At 38.1% G+C, this 15220-nt stretch overlaps 1 protein-coding gene across 1 annotated transcript in view; it reads right to left on the bottom strand.

Moving 5' to 3' along the window:
• The window catches only part of LOC101846441 (integrin-linked protein kinase), a gene marked incomplete in the record, with an annotated part of 24469 nt that extends 9512 nt beyond the window's left edge, over positions 1 to 14957 (bottom strand). Inside the window, 11 exon segments of the mRNA XM_013085836.2 lie at positions 2404 to 2475; positions 4275 to 4396; positions 5477 to 5604; positions 6685 to 6794; positions 7225 to 7310; positions 8358 to 8438; positions 9394 to 9490; positions 9921 to 10016; positions 10538 to 10703; positions 11521 to 11636; positions 14638 to 14957. Coding sequence (XP_012941290.1) covers positions 2404 to 2475; positions 4275 to 4396; positions 5477 to 5604; positions 6685 to 6794; positions 7225 to 7310; positions 8358 to 8438; positions 9394 to 9490; positions 9921 to 10016; positions 10538 to 10703; positions 11521 to 11609 — 1047 coding nt within the window.
• Between the last annotated feature and the right edge of the window lie 263 nt (positions 14958 to 15220).

Below are 15220 nucleotides of genomic sequence, written 5' to 3'. Positions count from 1 at the left end.
GGAGGGGGCGCGGGCGGGCGGGCACAGCTATATTTGCCAGACATATGACACACATCTCGGTAGTGGCACGTCAACATCAGCTCTCATGCATAGTAATGATATCACGGCATACAATAAAAAAAAAACAACAAACAAACCAACAAACAAACAGAAAACAAGAACTCCTGAAATTTGAAGAAAATTGAATTCTTTAAAAAAAAAGAACAAGAAAAAAAAATCAACAAATCTAAGTTGTTTATGGTACCCACTGCTTTCAAACATGCTCCTTCAGATAACAACTGTAATTTCACATATCATTATCAGTCAGTGGTAAAAGTGAAGTGAAGGCATGTGTTGTTTTTAGCTTTTCCTGAGACTAATTGTCCACACTTGAAAAATCGAGTGCAAGTTACAATAATACAGCGATAACAGGCAGAGTTCGGCTACTGAAAAATAACAGACACACCTCATCACAAGTAAAGATTTATTTAGTTCAGTAAATGAAACCTGTCTTAGAACTCACACACACACAACACACCGAAGAGAGGTTGAGAGAGAATGAGAAAAAAAAAAAGAAGAAAAACCCTTTCTTTCAGAGGGCAGTTATCAGTATCAGTATCAGAAAGTGTCGGGTTAGATTTTTGTTCAAAATACGATTCGACTCTGATAAATGTGTAGTGATAATATCGCACCCTCTGAATACACAGACACATGAAATGTCATGTCTAAACTACTCAATCTTCTAGCAGACTTGTACCGTACATGAAATATATACATATTCCTGCTAGTGGTTATTGCATACCTGATAGTGTGAGATTAGCATGTATGGCAGTTGTCAGACTACAGGTGGCTGAAGGTGATTAGAGAAGAGCCAGTATATTTTATTACAAAAGACATGACCAGTGGAAGTCTTTTGAGGTTTTTTTTTCTCCCGAATGCCCGAGACAGGGAGGAGGTGGAATAAAGCATGGACATTTTAAATGTCTTTCCATCTTCACACACTTAGTCCACCTCAGGGTTTTAAAAAAAAAATTGTTCCTGAAAAAAGATTTCCCTCAACAGGAACACATTAGTCATGAAACAGTTATTAATACTTACATAAAAGCCATTATAAGAACTGTTTGGAATGGTACATTCTTTGTTCGATAGCCACATGTATTGTAATTGGGAGTAAACTTTGAGAATAATAAACTGTTGGGAAAATAAATAGAGAGTGTTATTAGAAAAGCGAGGAGAACTATGCAACAAAGGGACTATGCTGTGCGACAGCCACAGGCTACATCTGCAACAATCCGGAGGAGCACAGGTCAGAGGTTAAACGAACGACCTACAGAAGACAAAAACCCTGGCCTCTAGCATGAGTGATGCCAAAGAGAAACTACTGGCTAGGTCGTTCTAAGTCCGTCCCCTTTGCTCTCACAGAGCGGTATACAATAGGTCATGACACCAAGGTTAATAAGAGTTAAAGAGAAAGATCTCATCAACCCAAAATGTGTTTAAAAAGAGGAAGTTATGTCGTTCTAAGTCAGTTTTCTATTTTCTCACAGAGGGGGAATATAAAAAGTTGTGTCACCAAAGTTAAGAAAAGTTAAAGAGAAAGATCTCATCAACCCAAAATGTGTTTAAAAAGAGGAAGCTATGTCGTTGTAAGTCAGTCTCCTGCATTCTCACAGAGGGGGAATATAAAAAGTCGTGTCACCAACGTTAAGAAAACTTAAAAAGAACGATCTCATCCACCCAAAATGTGTTGTAAAAGAGAAAGCTATGTCGTTCTAAAGCAGTCGCGTATGTTCTCACAGAATGGTATATAGGAGGTCACGTCACTAACGTAAAGAAAAGTTAAAGAAAGATCTCATCAACCCCAAACTTTTTTTGGAATACACATGAAATGTTAGCTTGAAGAAAGCGTCAGTGAATAAAGAATGCTGAGATGATTCAACGGATTACTAATCTCACTTTCTCCATCCATACACCCTTCAAACTTGAGTTTCCACTTTTTTTTTCTCTCTCTACTAACCAATTTAAAAATAACATCTGAGCACTGAAGTGAGGTCAGTTTAAACAACATATCTCCACAACTCCACACCACACATATAAAACCTGAAACGCAACATTGAAGTGAGTACGCCTTAAACAATCATTTTTTTTTTTTAAAAGGGGTATGAACAATGCAGACAGTCATTATGCCGAGTGTTGAAAAAATAAAAATAAATTTGTAGTCGACTCTTCATGGGGCAGAATGCTAAAGTAAGGCATCACAAGGTTAATATCAGTCTAAGGGGGTGTCAAAAATGATCAAGACTGCTTAGTAGTAGTAGTAGTAGTACACCAAGGTCACCCACGGAGAGAAAGAAAGAACGAGAGAATGAGAGAAGGGACGAGTACAAACGGACAAGCCAGGCAAGTACAATGCCTCCTGTTTACCCCGTTGAGAGTGACGTCCCCTGAGGTATACTTGGGGTCATCCACATTTATCTTAGCCAGGTCCTCGTCAATCTAGAAGAGGTTCACTGCACTAGGTTAGAACTGGGTTGTTTTTTTAAACGACTCGACGCATAACAATCATAGCCCGTTCTTTATAACATAATGCCATTCTCAATACCGAAACAAGTTATCCTCTTGAGGAGACTTCACAGTCCATCAAATATAACAGTATTCAAGGGGTACCAACACCTTGCCTTCCTTTAGGCTAAACAACATGAACACACAATGAGATAATGTGCCTTTGTGTTCAGCTGGTCTAATTCATTGTCTTCCTATTCACACACTATAATGAAAACATAAATACATGTGAATTTTATTACTCCGTACATTCAATCCTTTTCTTAAATTAACTTAACTTCTCAACAAACAAAAGTTTATGGGTTCAAGAGACTTTCATGGGTCTCTCACAATGGCTGCACTGGTCTCCTATTAGAGCGAGGAAAGTGCACAATTATAAGCATGGTGGACATTGAGTTGCCTATGTACTCTCAGACCAGGAGACCATAAAAAAACCCAACCATACACCACTGTCTTATTTATAAAGCAGCATTTCAGCAAATTATATCTTGGCTCCCTCAAACTCGACAGTGCTGTCGAAATATATATAAGCAAAAGTATTAGCAGTACCAAAGAGCTCCAATAACTCTCCTTGAACAAGCAGTTCAGATCTCACTTGAAGAGACAATAAAGAAGCACAAGCATACATCAATATATGAATAGTACACATCTGTACAGAAACACAAGGAGCGAGCACATGACTACTGCATGGCTCACAAGTTACAAGTTAGAATGATATGTCTTAGGTTTCAGAATGACAAATTTCTCAATTTGTTTTGCTAATTTTACTGATATTATTAATTTGAAAAGGCATTACGATAATTTGTGAGCTGCAAATATCTCTGCCTTGCTTAATGGTATCATTTAAAATAAAGCGACAAATTCTGGAAGATGATTGAATAAGACAGGAAAAATCAAACTGAGTCAGGGGTAAAAACACCAACAATATGAAGAAAAAAAAAATGGATAGAAGTTTTTAAAAAATAGAAGCATGAAACAACTTGAATAATGAAGCCTGGGAACATGGCAGCGACTTCTCTTACACTTGGCTGTGAATGGCCAAGATTGAAACATAAACCTATATGAGGGGCACCTGAAATCAGAAAGCAAAGCTATAAAGACAGACATAACTTCTAAATGCAAGACACATTTACAAATTACTGAAGTGCAGAAGGAAATCTTCACAGTACAAACTATCGGTGTCCATGAATTTCTGGGTGCCACTTGTTTCGAGAATAATATTTTCAGAGCATATAATGATTGCATATATAGAAAAAGAAGCACATCTATAAACCAAAGAATAAAATGACAAGAGAGAAACAACAGAGAACAGCAAAAGCTCCTGGAATTCCAGAAATATCCAAAAGATAAAGTTGGCACGCCTGGAAAAAGAAAGCAGCACAATGTAACAGGAGAATCACTTCTGTACCAATGACGCGCCAGATGAAAGTATTGACAAAAATAATTCCAAAAATATAAAGAAAAGAAAAAAAAGGTTTGATAATAAAACACACCACATGAAACACTGATCATATGTAGGACTCCATAATGCGTCAGGAATCCGTACCGTGTTTTACCAACAAAGCGCCAGACGAAAGTATTGACAAAAATAATTCCAAAGATATAATGAAAAGAAAAAACAAAAAAAGGTTTAATAATAAAGCACACCATATAAAACGATGGTTGTATAATTTCCACTCTCGAGATATAAAGTGACAAAAAGAGGAAAGTTTGAGATGTGGAGGATCACCTACCATGACATGTTTGCTGGTGAGGACAAAGTTGGGCACCATGGGCTCCATCGAGTGTAGAAACTCCATGCCGCGAGCAATGTCGATGGCGAAGCGCAACGACTGGTTCTGGTCGACCACAATATCTGTCGTGACAGGGGACAGGACAGAAGAAAATGACTAAAGTTAAAAAGACATTTGGTTAGAAAGAAGCATCAGCAAGTTAAAGTCTGTTGTTTTTGTTTTATATAAATGTTTGATTTCTATCATTAATTCTCTCTTATTGCTACATTAAAAGAATAGTACTTGCATGTTTTATTTTGTCTTTTTTGTTTTTTTGTAAAGTGTTTTACAGCGCTCGCAACTGCATACGGTCATATGAGCGCGCGGGATACACCAAATATTTTCAGATGATAAGAAATTTTGAATTTTGCCCGGGTGGCGGCCTAAGCCTACTCTTATCGATTTTAGACCACCAAGTTATCTTTAACGAGCGCAACTTGCACATGGGCCCTCCGAGATTTTTCGCCCTTGTCCGAGAAGGCTACGTGTAGATCTTTCCTACCAGAAGATCAGGGGTGTGGCAGAAAGACAGCAGTAAGGAGAAGCCAAGGAGTAGCAGTACAAAGGCTGCAGAAAGAGTCAGGAGTCCAGAGGAGGGGACAAAGGAGGTGAGGGGGTGGGGGCAGAAAGTGGAATTGAAAGCAGACAACAGAACTTTGCTAGAGAGCAGGAAAGGAGGTGAAAGGAGACAATTTTAGAGAAGAAAATTTTTCGGTCGCTACCCGGATTCGAACCCGGGACCTTTGAATGAGAGGCCAACACCTTAACCTCTAGGCCACGACAGCCCCCTTATTTTGTCTACTAAACACAAAAACCCCATTTGATAAGAATGGGAAGGGGGTAAAAAAAATAATTTCTTCTATTTTTTTGGGTATGGTACTCTCTAGCAGCACCTTTAATCTGTGGCACTCATGTGAACTTATCGTGTTGTAAGTGGTGTAAAACTCTTGCGTGTTGTAAAACTCTTACCAAAAAACCAAAAAAAATCCCCAAGAAAAAGAGAACAGTGAGTGAGCACAAGAACAACCACGTATTGCCAAAAAGAAAAAACAAAACAAAAAACAACCGCAAAAACTATCAAACTAGAAGCAGCCGACCAGACCAGAGAACCCAACCAGAGCACACCCCCCCCCCCCCCCCGCCTCTCTAGACGATGAACCTACCAGACTCTCCGTGAAGGGTGTTGTACAGGGAGCCAAAGGGCATGAACTGACTGATGACCACCAGATCTGGAGGGTCTTTGGGGGCACAGCAACCCAGCACAGCCAACACGTTAGGGTGGTTAAAAATTCTGCAGATGAAGAAAAGTTCAGAGGAGGTAAAATCTGCAATGTGTATGCGTGGCAAGTGCAATATTTCTCTAGGCTGCGAATAAAGTCATAAGTTCCTCCGAGAAAAAAAGCTGAAGGAGCACATCATGATAGCTCTTTCTTAATGCTGCGGGTATTTTAATGCCATTGCAGGCTACCAATATGACTTGTAAAGCATATTGAGCATTTGAAATTATAGAAAAGCGCTATCAGTAAATAAATGCCATGTATTATTATCATTATTACTATTATTACTACCATAATTACTACCACTACGTCATCAATAAAGTATCTTTAACAAGATCAAGAAAAATATAAAGGCACAAAATGACCACAGAGTGGACAACACCTGTAGCCTTTCCTGGCTGATTATTCTGTACTTGCAAATATTGGGCAATACAGATGGCCATACTTATGCCAAAAATCACATTTGCAAAGAGTACTGTTACTTACAAAATAACTATGGACACAAAAGAGAAATCTTGAATTAATGAAAATGTATGGAAAGCTTATTTCTTTAAACTTTTTTACTTATTATGAGATCTTTTTTTTTTTTGCTTTTGAGGAAGTAAACAATCTCATATGTTTGTAAAAAAAGTAGGACAGAAGGTAGGTAGGTCAGAATCTGTTCATAGCATGATGACCTGTTGAGCAACTTCGGATCAGCCAGGAGACAGGAAACTCAGAACCTCTTCATGGAAATCTCATTCTAGACTCAATTATTCACTAGGGTTGAAAATATGTAGAAACACCCAAAATAATAGCTCAGTATTTCTCAGCCTGGAGTACACAGGTATTTGGTCTTCCATAATGGTGAAAGATGTCAGTGAATGCACTGAACGCTTGCACCTTGTTTTATAATAAGTATGAACAAGCTGACAGAACATCATGACAACGGGACATAAACTACATGAAAATGACATGGACTGATTAAAAACGAATAAATAAATAGTACAATTCTACCCTGTCAGACAAGGCAGTATGATCATGGGAAACACAAATAAGCCTATTGGACAATGGGAAAACAACAACTTCAAAGAAAATCTCTAAAATATACACACCTAAGCTTGGGAAACTCTTCTTTGAAGTCTCGGATATTTCTGTCGGAAACAGTTCTCATGCTGAGGATTTTTGCCACGATGTCATTTCCCTGCCAAGATCCTCGCCATGTCTGAAACATCAGAGGCAAGTGAACCATAACAAAAAAATTTTTAAAACACCACAAAAGATATTTGACAGCCGTATTTAAAACTAATAGGGCTCTAGAAACGAAAAACAAGTCATTAAAAGGCTTTTAGCATTCCAAAATTCTCAGCAGACAATTGGATCATTCTGTAAATATTCAGTCCTTGAAAATAAGCTGAACATTTCCTAAAGATACTTCACAGACATTGCACATGCTAAAGATCCCTTGGTGGTCCTAAAATCGATAAAGCGTTGGCTTCGGCATCCACTCGGGCAAAATTCAAAATTAATTCCTACCAAACTGAAAATGCTAAATGTGTACCGCACGTTCGTACGACGTCATGCAGCTGCAAGCACCTTAAAACACTTATCCAAAAAAAAAAGAAACAAAACAAAACTCTGATTGCTGAACTCACCTCCCCAGAGTGTGTCTTTGCAATGTGTCCCACCAGCTGAAGCTCTTTAATATCAATCCCCGTGTACCTGGACAGGACTGCATCACCTGTGGAACAGCAGGGAGAACCACACTTCACACCTGTAATACTGTTAACAGAATCTGAGCTAATTCAACCTGAAGGAATGTTATGTTCTTCTGATCCTCATGCATCATTTCACTCACAAAAATCTTAAGACTTTTATATAAGGCAATAACACAGGAAAGTCCTTCAGCTTCAAGGGATACTATCCTAAAATTTGAAGTCAGAACGCAGAAGTCACTGGATGAGGTTAATTGCTTTTTTTCCATAAAATCAAAATGAGGAACCAGTCAAAAAGGTTACAGAGTTGATTTCAATTGTCTGTTTATCTCCCAGCTGCAGCACAACATCTGCGGAAACTTTCACCTAGTTTGTAATCAAAATGCAAGGGAACATGAGTTAACACATACCAAAAGACTTAACTATCATTAAAAGACAAAGGTCAGAATTTTATGTTCAGCAAAATTCCATCAGGTTCGGTTGTATCTGTCCAAGACAATCACCTGCACCAATGACCACTTCCTATCTTGCAGCTTTTATACATCACCATGACACTGTTCAAGACTGTCTAAGACGACAACTTCTCTTTTCAACAATGGGTGGCCGCCTTGGACAATTTTGACTGGATAAGTAGCACAAACACTAAAGTGACCCAGAATCTGTACTTTGCTTAAGGTAAAAAAAAACCATTCCTATTCTCAACAGCAGGATATTAGAAACACATTTGAAACATCTACCGTCAGGTTCATCTAGGGGGAAACAAAGCACGAGTCCCCACACTTGACATATCCGTAAACTAAAATCTTGAACACCACACTTTATGTCGCTTGTGCCAGCTTCAGAAATGTCTTCAAAAGCAGAAAGATAGAACAAGGTCAGTCACCATTTAAGACCATCAGTATGACGATATTCTCATATCATTTTATAACAACAGGTCTGCAATATATTGCAATATGCTTTTCAATCATTTTACCTGCCAAAGAACGTTGAGTTGGTTGCCAAAACGGAGAGAAAAAACAGTTTCCATCATGAGATTGGAGTGAAATCTACAAGCACGACAAAACGTTACTTACGACTTCTTGTTTTATAGCCCAACCAGCTACGATCCTTGAAGGGAATTTTACTCAGGTCTTGCCCCACAGCAATTGCTCTTTCTGATGAAAAAAAACAACAGGGATTCAAATTAATTAACTCAAACAAAAGAAAAAACACAACAACAAAATTTGACAGTTCTAGAAGAGGTGAGCTACAATTTACTGTCCTAAAGAATAAAATTCAGCAACATTTCACCATGTGTCAAAGCAGTAATCACTACTTCAGCAACAGAGCTGAACAACTGCAAAGAAATTAGTGTGACATCGTAGTGAAATCAGGCGCTCATCAAAAAAAGGAATGAAATTTTAAAAGCCGACATTTACCACTCATTCGGCAATTTTTATCGAGTTGTCTTTTTTGATTCATCGCCTTTTATGTTCATTTAAAAACATGTTGGTTTTTGTGGATTTGAAGGAAAACCGCTGATAAAAAGCACACAAAATGTAAATTTGCAGTTTCCAAAAGTCACTCAAACTTTGGAAGTCACTAAACTTTGGTAGACATTTTTGCACTAATTTTACTGCCAACACCAGGTCCGTCAATTACAAATATCTCTAATTGTATTTAAAATAGTGTTTATTTTACTATCAAAAGCAAGAAAATTGAACAAGTTTTAAGATGATTTCAGTAACTTTTGCAAGAATTCTCATCATCAGCACAGAATTAGTTCAATCCAAACTGCACAATTTCCATTCCTACTTTCAGAGTAAGGCACTATGAAATGGAAATAACATATAAACAATAACGTTATAGCACATGGAAATATATATGCTCAATAATATTATAGCACATTAAAAAATATATATATATAAATATTAATGTCATAGCACATAGCATGCTCACACTATGTAAGCCTGACAGGCCATCCAGGAGGAAGGAGTTAATGGAAAGAGACAAGTTTAGCAACATACATTATTGGAGGCTTTCAGAAGATAAGGGTATGAGACTGTTAACAATCACTTTGTCTTTACACTGATAAAATAAAAAAACATTCAATATTTCTACATTTCTTACCCTTTAGCATTTTAGCCATGAAAGGCTTGCATTTGTCTAGTGGAACATCGTCAAATTTGTTGGCTATACTGACCAAAGCTCCATTACTGACGAGATCCTGGAAGAGATAAAAAATCAAGATAAAAATATAGCATAAATAATGGCATAAATAATTCTACAAAAAAGAGCATGATGCAAAGCAAAAGTATTTATAAAACATTTTACCTGTATGTTTCCAGATCACACTCAATTTTCTCATGTTAGTACGGGTGCGTGTTTGTGTGTGTGTGTTAGTGAGTTAGAGTTCTTAACTTTGTTTATGAGCGTGCATGTCTGAATGAAATGCTTCCAGTGAGAGTGTGGGTGTGTCTGTACGAGAGAGTGCGACTGCATTAGAGTGTCTGTGTCTGTGTGCACTTGAGAAAGCCTTAACTACCGCGAATAAATCAAAAGTAACAGCCACATTAGCAACTTCTCCAGCTGAAGTTATTCCGTTTTGTCTTATACAGAGAAAGAAATCTAGTCGATAAAATAACATGAGAACTCACCTCAGCTATCTGGTCATAGCCCCAGAAGCAAGCATAATGCAATGGTGAATTGCCATGCTCATTGATAGCATTCACGTTTGCCTTGTTGTGAAGTAACTGAAAGTGGGGAAAGTATATAGTGAATAAAAATGCTCTCAATAGTATAATTATTAAGATACCGCAGCACAGGAAAAATTCCGCATCAACCTCTATCATTTCTGTCCAACAAGCCAGTATTTACCAGTGGATACAGCATGTTTCCCGTTCCAAAACATATTTCTGAAATTTTCCCAAAAAACTTAGTTTCAAAAAAGAAAAAAAAAATCCCGATAAAAAAATTTGGACATTTTCAAACTGTTAGTAAGTGGTTCAAGGAATTTCTCAACTCCGTTAGATCACGACATTCTCATTGATAACAAAAGGGTCTACATGTCTAATAAACAATTCTTAAGCCCTCTTCGATTTACCAATAAACAAAAAAAAACAACCAGACAGGAGGGATTTTTTGTCTTTTCTTTTTTTTTTTGTGGGGGGGGTCCATTATAATTTAAAACATTTATTCGCAAAATCAATTAATACCAGTGTCTTATACGATAATTCTTTATTCAACAGCTAGAATAGTGTAAAACAAACATTACCATGAGCACAACATCCCTGTGACCGTGGGCAGCGGCCAAGTGTATGGGCGTGTCGTCTCCCATGTTGGTGGCGTTGATGCGTGCGCCCCGCTTGATCAACATGTCCACAATGTTGTCGCGACCTTCACGAGCAGCCCAGTGCAGCAGACTGAATCTGTGGTCATCCCTGCCCAAGCAATACAAGAAATCTCAATAAATGAGTGTGTGGCGAGGGGGGGTAAGGGGACGTGTACTGTGTCATTAAGGCTCGATTTCAAATTTAAAAAGTAAAATGTCTTAATATGCTCTTCTCTTTTCACATGACTAGTTAGAAATGAAGAAAAACAAAAAACAATCCAACAAAAACAAAACAGTTTGGTCGTCTTTGAACTAGTTTAAATAGACTACTGAGAATGCAGTTTTCCACATGCTTTTATCAAGCACGCATGCAGACAAATAAAAAGTGTGTCACAACTTCAAAAGATGGGTACATTAATTAATTTTTACATACAGACTTTCCCTCTGAATTACTGTGCTCAATCACTTGTGAATTAACCATCATTATCAATTATTTAAAACCAGTATATATAGATATAAAGAACAGAAAACACACGCTTTTCACAAAATTGTTTTTTTTTTAAAAAGCAACATTCTCAACACGTTCACAGGTGAATTCATATGATCAAAGAACTCCTTCAGGACTAAGACGACCGTAGAGACAGTGGCTTACAAGTGTGTGTCATCTTGCTGTCCATTAATTGAAGTGAATTCTATACCATCTCCCAGACATCCCACCTCTGTCACATGCACATGAAATCTAACCCCCCCTCCCAGATATCAATTTACATGATTTTGTTGAATTCTACAATAAGTTGTGGTACACACTGTACCAGACATAAGAGTGCCACTACAGACTCACTACAACTACAACCACTTTTTCTTTTTTTTTTTCACAATCTGAGTCAGCAATCACCATACAATTTAATAAAGCTGAAAAGACTCACCCTTTGTTAAGATCATTCTCTGTGTTATCCAGCCACACTCGTACATTGAAAGCATTCCCTTCCCGCACTTGAGTAAAAATGTCATCCATGTTGTCAGCGGACCAGCGACTTTGTTTCTGGGGAATTTAAAAGAAGCAAAAACATGTAGGATAAAACTTTCTAAATAAATAAAAGCACCAATGCCATAAAAACCAACTTTGTACTCTCTGCTAGTTAGTCCATATATATATATGTAAAAACAGTGTGTCTACTAAGTGACCTGATCAAAATTCAAAATTATCTGAAAACAAAAAAACCCCCGAAGGAACAGCTCCCAAATATTATTATTTTGAGTTACAGTTTTGGCTCCAACGAGTGCTTTTAATATTACATTAAAAATTACTTTTCACCATGCGTGCTGATACGATATTTGAGGTTTTCATTCGCTATCCATCGATTTCTCTTCAAATTAAAGAATACTTTCTGCTCTTGTGACTTAGAAATTTAGATATATATATATATTATTACGGTTACAAGAAATAAACTTTCGATGTGTCTTTGTATGTTTGATGTTTCACGGGCTGAATTAGATAGTTTGTCAAACTATTATTAGATTCGTCTAAGTTTGAACTCTATTCCATTGCACCCTCCATTCCGTCATTATATTTATTTACTTTAAAATCTAGATCCAAAACTCAAATTAAAAAGCACTACATTCAAAACCTCAAAGATAGAAGAAGAATGACTCTACTTTAATTTATTTCAGTGTGTCTACGTACACGGTAACCGGGCACCTAGCCTCAGTGTCTACGTACACAGTAACTGGCAACCGGGCACGTAGTCTCAGTGTCATGTACACGGTAACCGGGCAGTTCAGAACTCCCAAGTTCAGTTTTTGTCATCCAGTGTTGCCTTCATCCTCACCCCTCCCCCGACTGTACCTTTAAAAAAACCAATAATCCCTCCCATTCCTGAGCCCTGCTTCACAGCGCACAGGCTTTGAATGAGCTTTCGTGACCCCCAACCGGTACTCACAATGTGATGCGCACGCACAAGTTCACTGACCGGTCACGATGGCAAGCCCGACAATACGCTTGTACGACTTTCTTTTTTTTTCAGCAAGTGATAGCACAGGACAAAAGATAGATTTATTTTCATTCCGGTTTACCGTGTACGTAGATACTGAGACTATGTGCCCCGTTACCATGTAAGTAGATATTGAGACCGAAGTGGCTAGCCGTACTTAAGTACGGCTAGACTGCCAGTCTAGCCGTACTTAGATCTAGGTTTGGCCCTATCGACTCAAGCCTGTTTAGTACACAAGTCTCATTAGATCTAGATCTAGTACTTATTCAGGTTCAAATACATGCAAGTCAGTAAGGCACCTTTTGGTTTTGTCTGAAATACAAATACTTTAGGCATTGCAAACTAAAAATTTCATTTACAATTCAGCCATCAATATTAAGTACGGCTAGCCTGACAGTCTAGTCGTCCTTAAGTACGGCTAGCCTGGCTGTCTACCCGTACTTAAGTACGGCTAGACTGCCAGTCTAGCCGTACTTATCTTAGGCCCTATTAACATTAGAAAACAGGAGGTTTAAAATATATGCACTGTCATTAAGGTACCTGGTTTCGTCTCAAATGCAAATACCTTAGGTACTGCACACTAAAAATGTATATTTACAATGGCCACCTCTATTCTCACCCGGACTGAGAATAGTGCAGGCGAGTCTTGTGGCTATTCTCACCCGGTGCGCGTTCACCAAATATTGCGTTCACCCTAAACCACAGAATTCTACACTGTGATAACAGAAAAATTGTAGAATTCTGTGCCGTGAACAAACGTTCCATTACAACTGTAGCCTACTAAAAGCGTACAATTTTGTCTGTGGGCAGTGGAGAGAGAGAGAGAAAGAGAGAGAGGAGTAGCGCGAGAATTTCCGGGCAAAACAAAATGGCGACCCGCGTATTTCGGCTCGATTCGAAAAGTTAAATAGCCGTAGCATCTTTGTAGACAACCAAATTAATTTACTTTTGTGTTTTAACATCATTTTTTAACTTTGTTTTGGTCAATTTGATCGTCCACACCGATAGACAGTATTCAGAAAGAGACAGAGAGAGAGAGAAGAGGGGAGGAGCTGATCTTGCGAGAACTTCCGGCGGGTGAGAATAGCCACTTTCATTTACAATTCAGTAGGCCTATTTTTTGTAAATGGTCAGTCTAGCCATCATATCAAGAATAAGTACGGCTAGACTGCGAGTCTTGAAACAGACTTCCATATAGAGACTAGGTGCCCGGTTACCGTGTACGTGGACACTTATTTTTCAGTCATTCTCTCTCCTCTTACAGAAATTCTGCCTAGAACTCGTACTCATACTCAGAGAAAAAGCCATGAATATATCACAGGAGCGTCAGGCATCGGACGTGCATTCAGCTATGGCAATTGAAATGCAGTGAAACGTTGCTCTGTATTAAATGGTTTTAAGACTACTACTAAGTTTTTAAAAAGAACTCTCTGAAGAACTTTAAATTTCATGTTACTACTGTTCATGGTGGGCTAAACCTCCGCTCGCAAGTCATTCTACCCACGTAAATGATCACCTACATTGATGTAGACTTTCATGTTCACTAAACTGCCAGTCTGTACTGCTCTTACATAGACTAGACAGAGGAGGGGGACTGGTAAAGACCAAACCAAAATTATGATCAGGCAGTGAAAGTGACACTCCAAAACTTCCCCTTGCGATTTTCTATCATCTGTCCCCCTCACAGTAGTCACACTCACAGTCAAGGATCTTGCCTTTGATTTACTTTCATTAATGAGTAAAACCCACAATTCTAAATTTTGCCAAATAATAATTAAATCTAGAAATCTAGATCTAGATCTAGATTAGGCCAACGTAGGGAATTTATTGTAGAATTGGAATTGTAAGAACAGTGCCTAGCTGGTCAGACTGGGAACGGAAACGTAAACAATCGCTATCATTCATCATAATTCATGGGGAAACTGTCCTAATTTCGCCGAGTTGCTGCAACGAGATTAGGTTTCGTAGAATCTACACTTGACCACTCCCTTTCACTATGAAAAAGCTAGTGCTGTGCAAACTAACAAACGATCAAGGCTATTTGAAACTTACGCTGGACGAGACCCTGGATTATTTCGTCCGAGCAGACTGTTGACTGTTGAGATCACGAATCCGGAAGTCCCTTGAAACAGGATAAGTCAGGAACGGTGAAAGCTCGAAATGATTCACCCAACATAAATGTTAAAGAGCACAAAGCCACAATATGTAGGGAATTTCAACTCCCCAATGCCAAACGTCGAAATGAAAGTTATATTCCGTTCGTAAAATAACGTGTGAAGGTATAACAAGACGGTAACACGCTCAACTCCGTAACCACTCCTTCAGCCTGACCCATAAAAGGTAAATAGTAAAGCGAAAGAGAGTAATTTAAAAACAAGAATCAATTTATTCACGGAAGTTTTCCCCCCGTGGTGTTCGGTCGGCCGTGTGCACAATGCCATCTCTTGGCCTATATCTACTCACATAAATGGAATCATTTTCGGTGTATATATATTTATATAGATCTATAATATTTCTAAAACATATATTATTTTAGTAATATTTCTTTTAAAAGCTGCTGCACGCTCATATTACCTTATGCAGTTGCGAACGCCATGAAACACAAATTTACCACCAAAAAAAAAAAAAAAAAAAA

Source organism: Aplysia californica, unplaced genomic scaffold (assembly GCF_000002075.1).
Source record: "Aplysia californica isolate F4 #8 unplaced genomic scaffold, AplCal3.0 scaffold00412, whole genome shotgun sequence".
NCBI lineage: Eukaryota > Metazoa > Mollusca > Gastropoda > Aplysiida > Aplysiidae > Aplysia > Aplysia californica.
The sequence above is the reverse complement of the archived record's forward strand: the minus strand, read 5'-3'. Positions and strand labels throughout refer to the sequence as shown.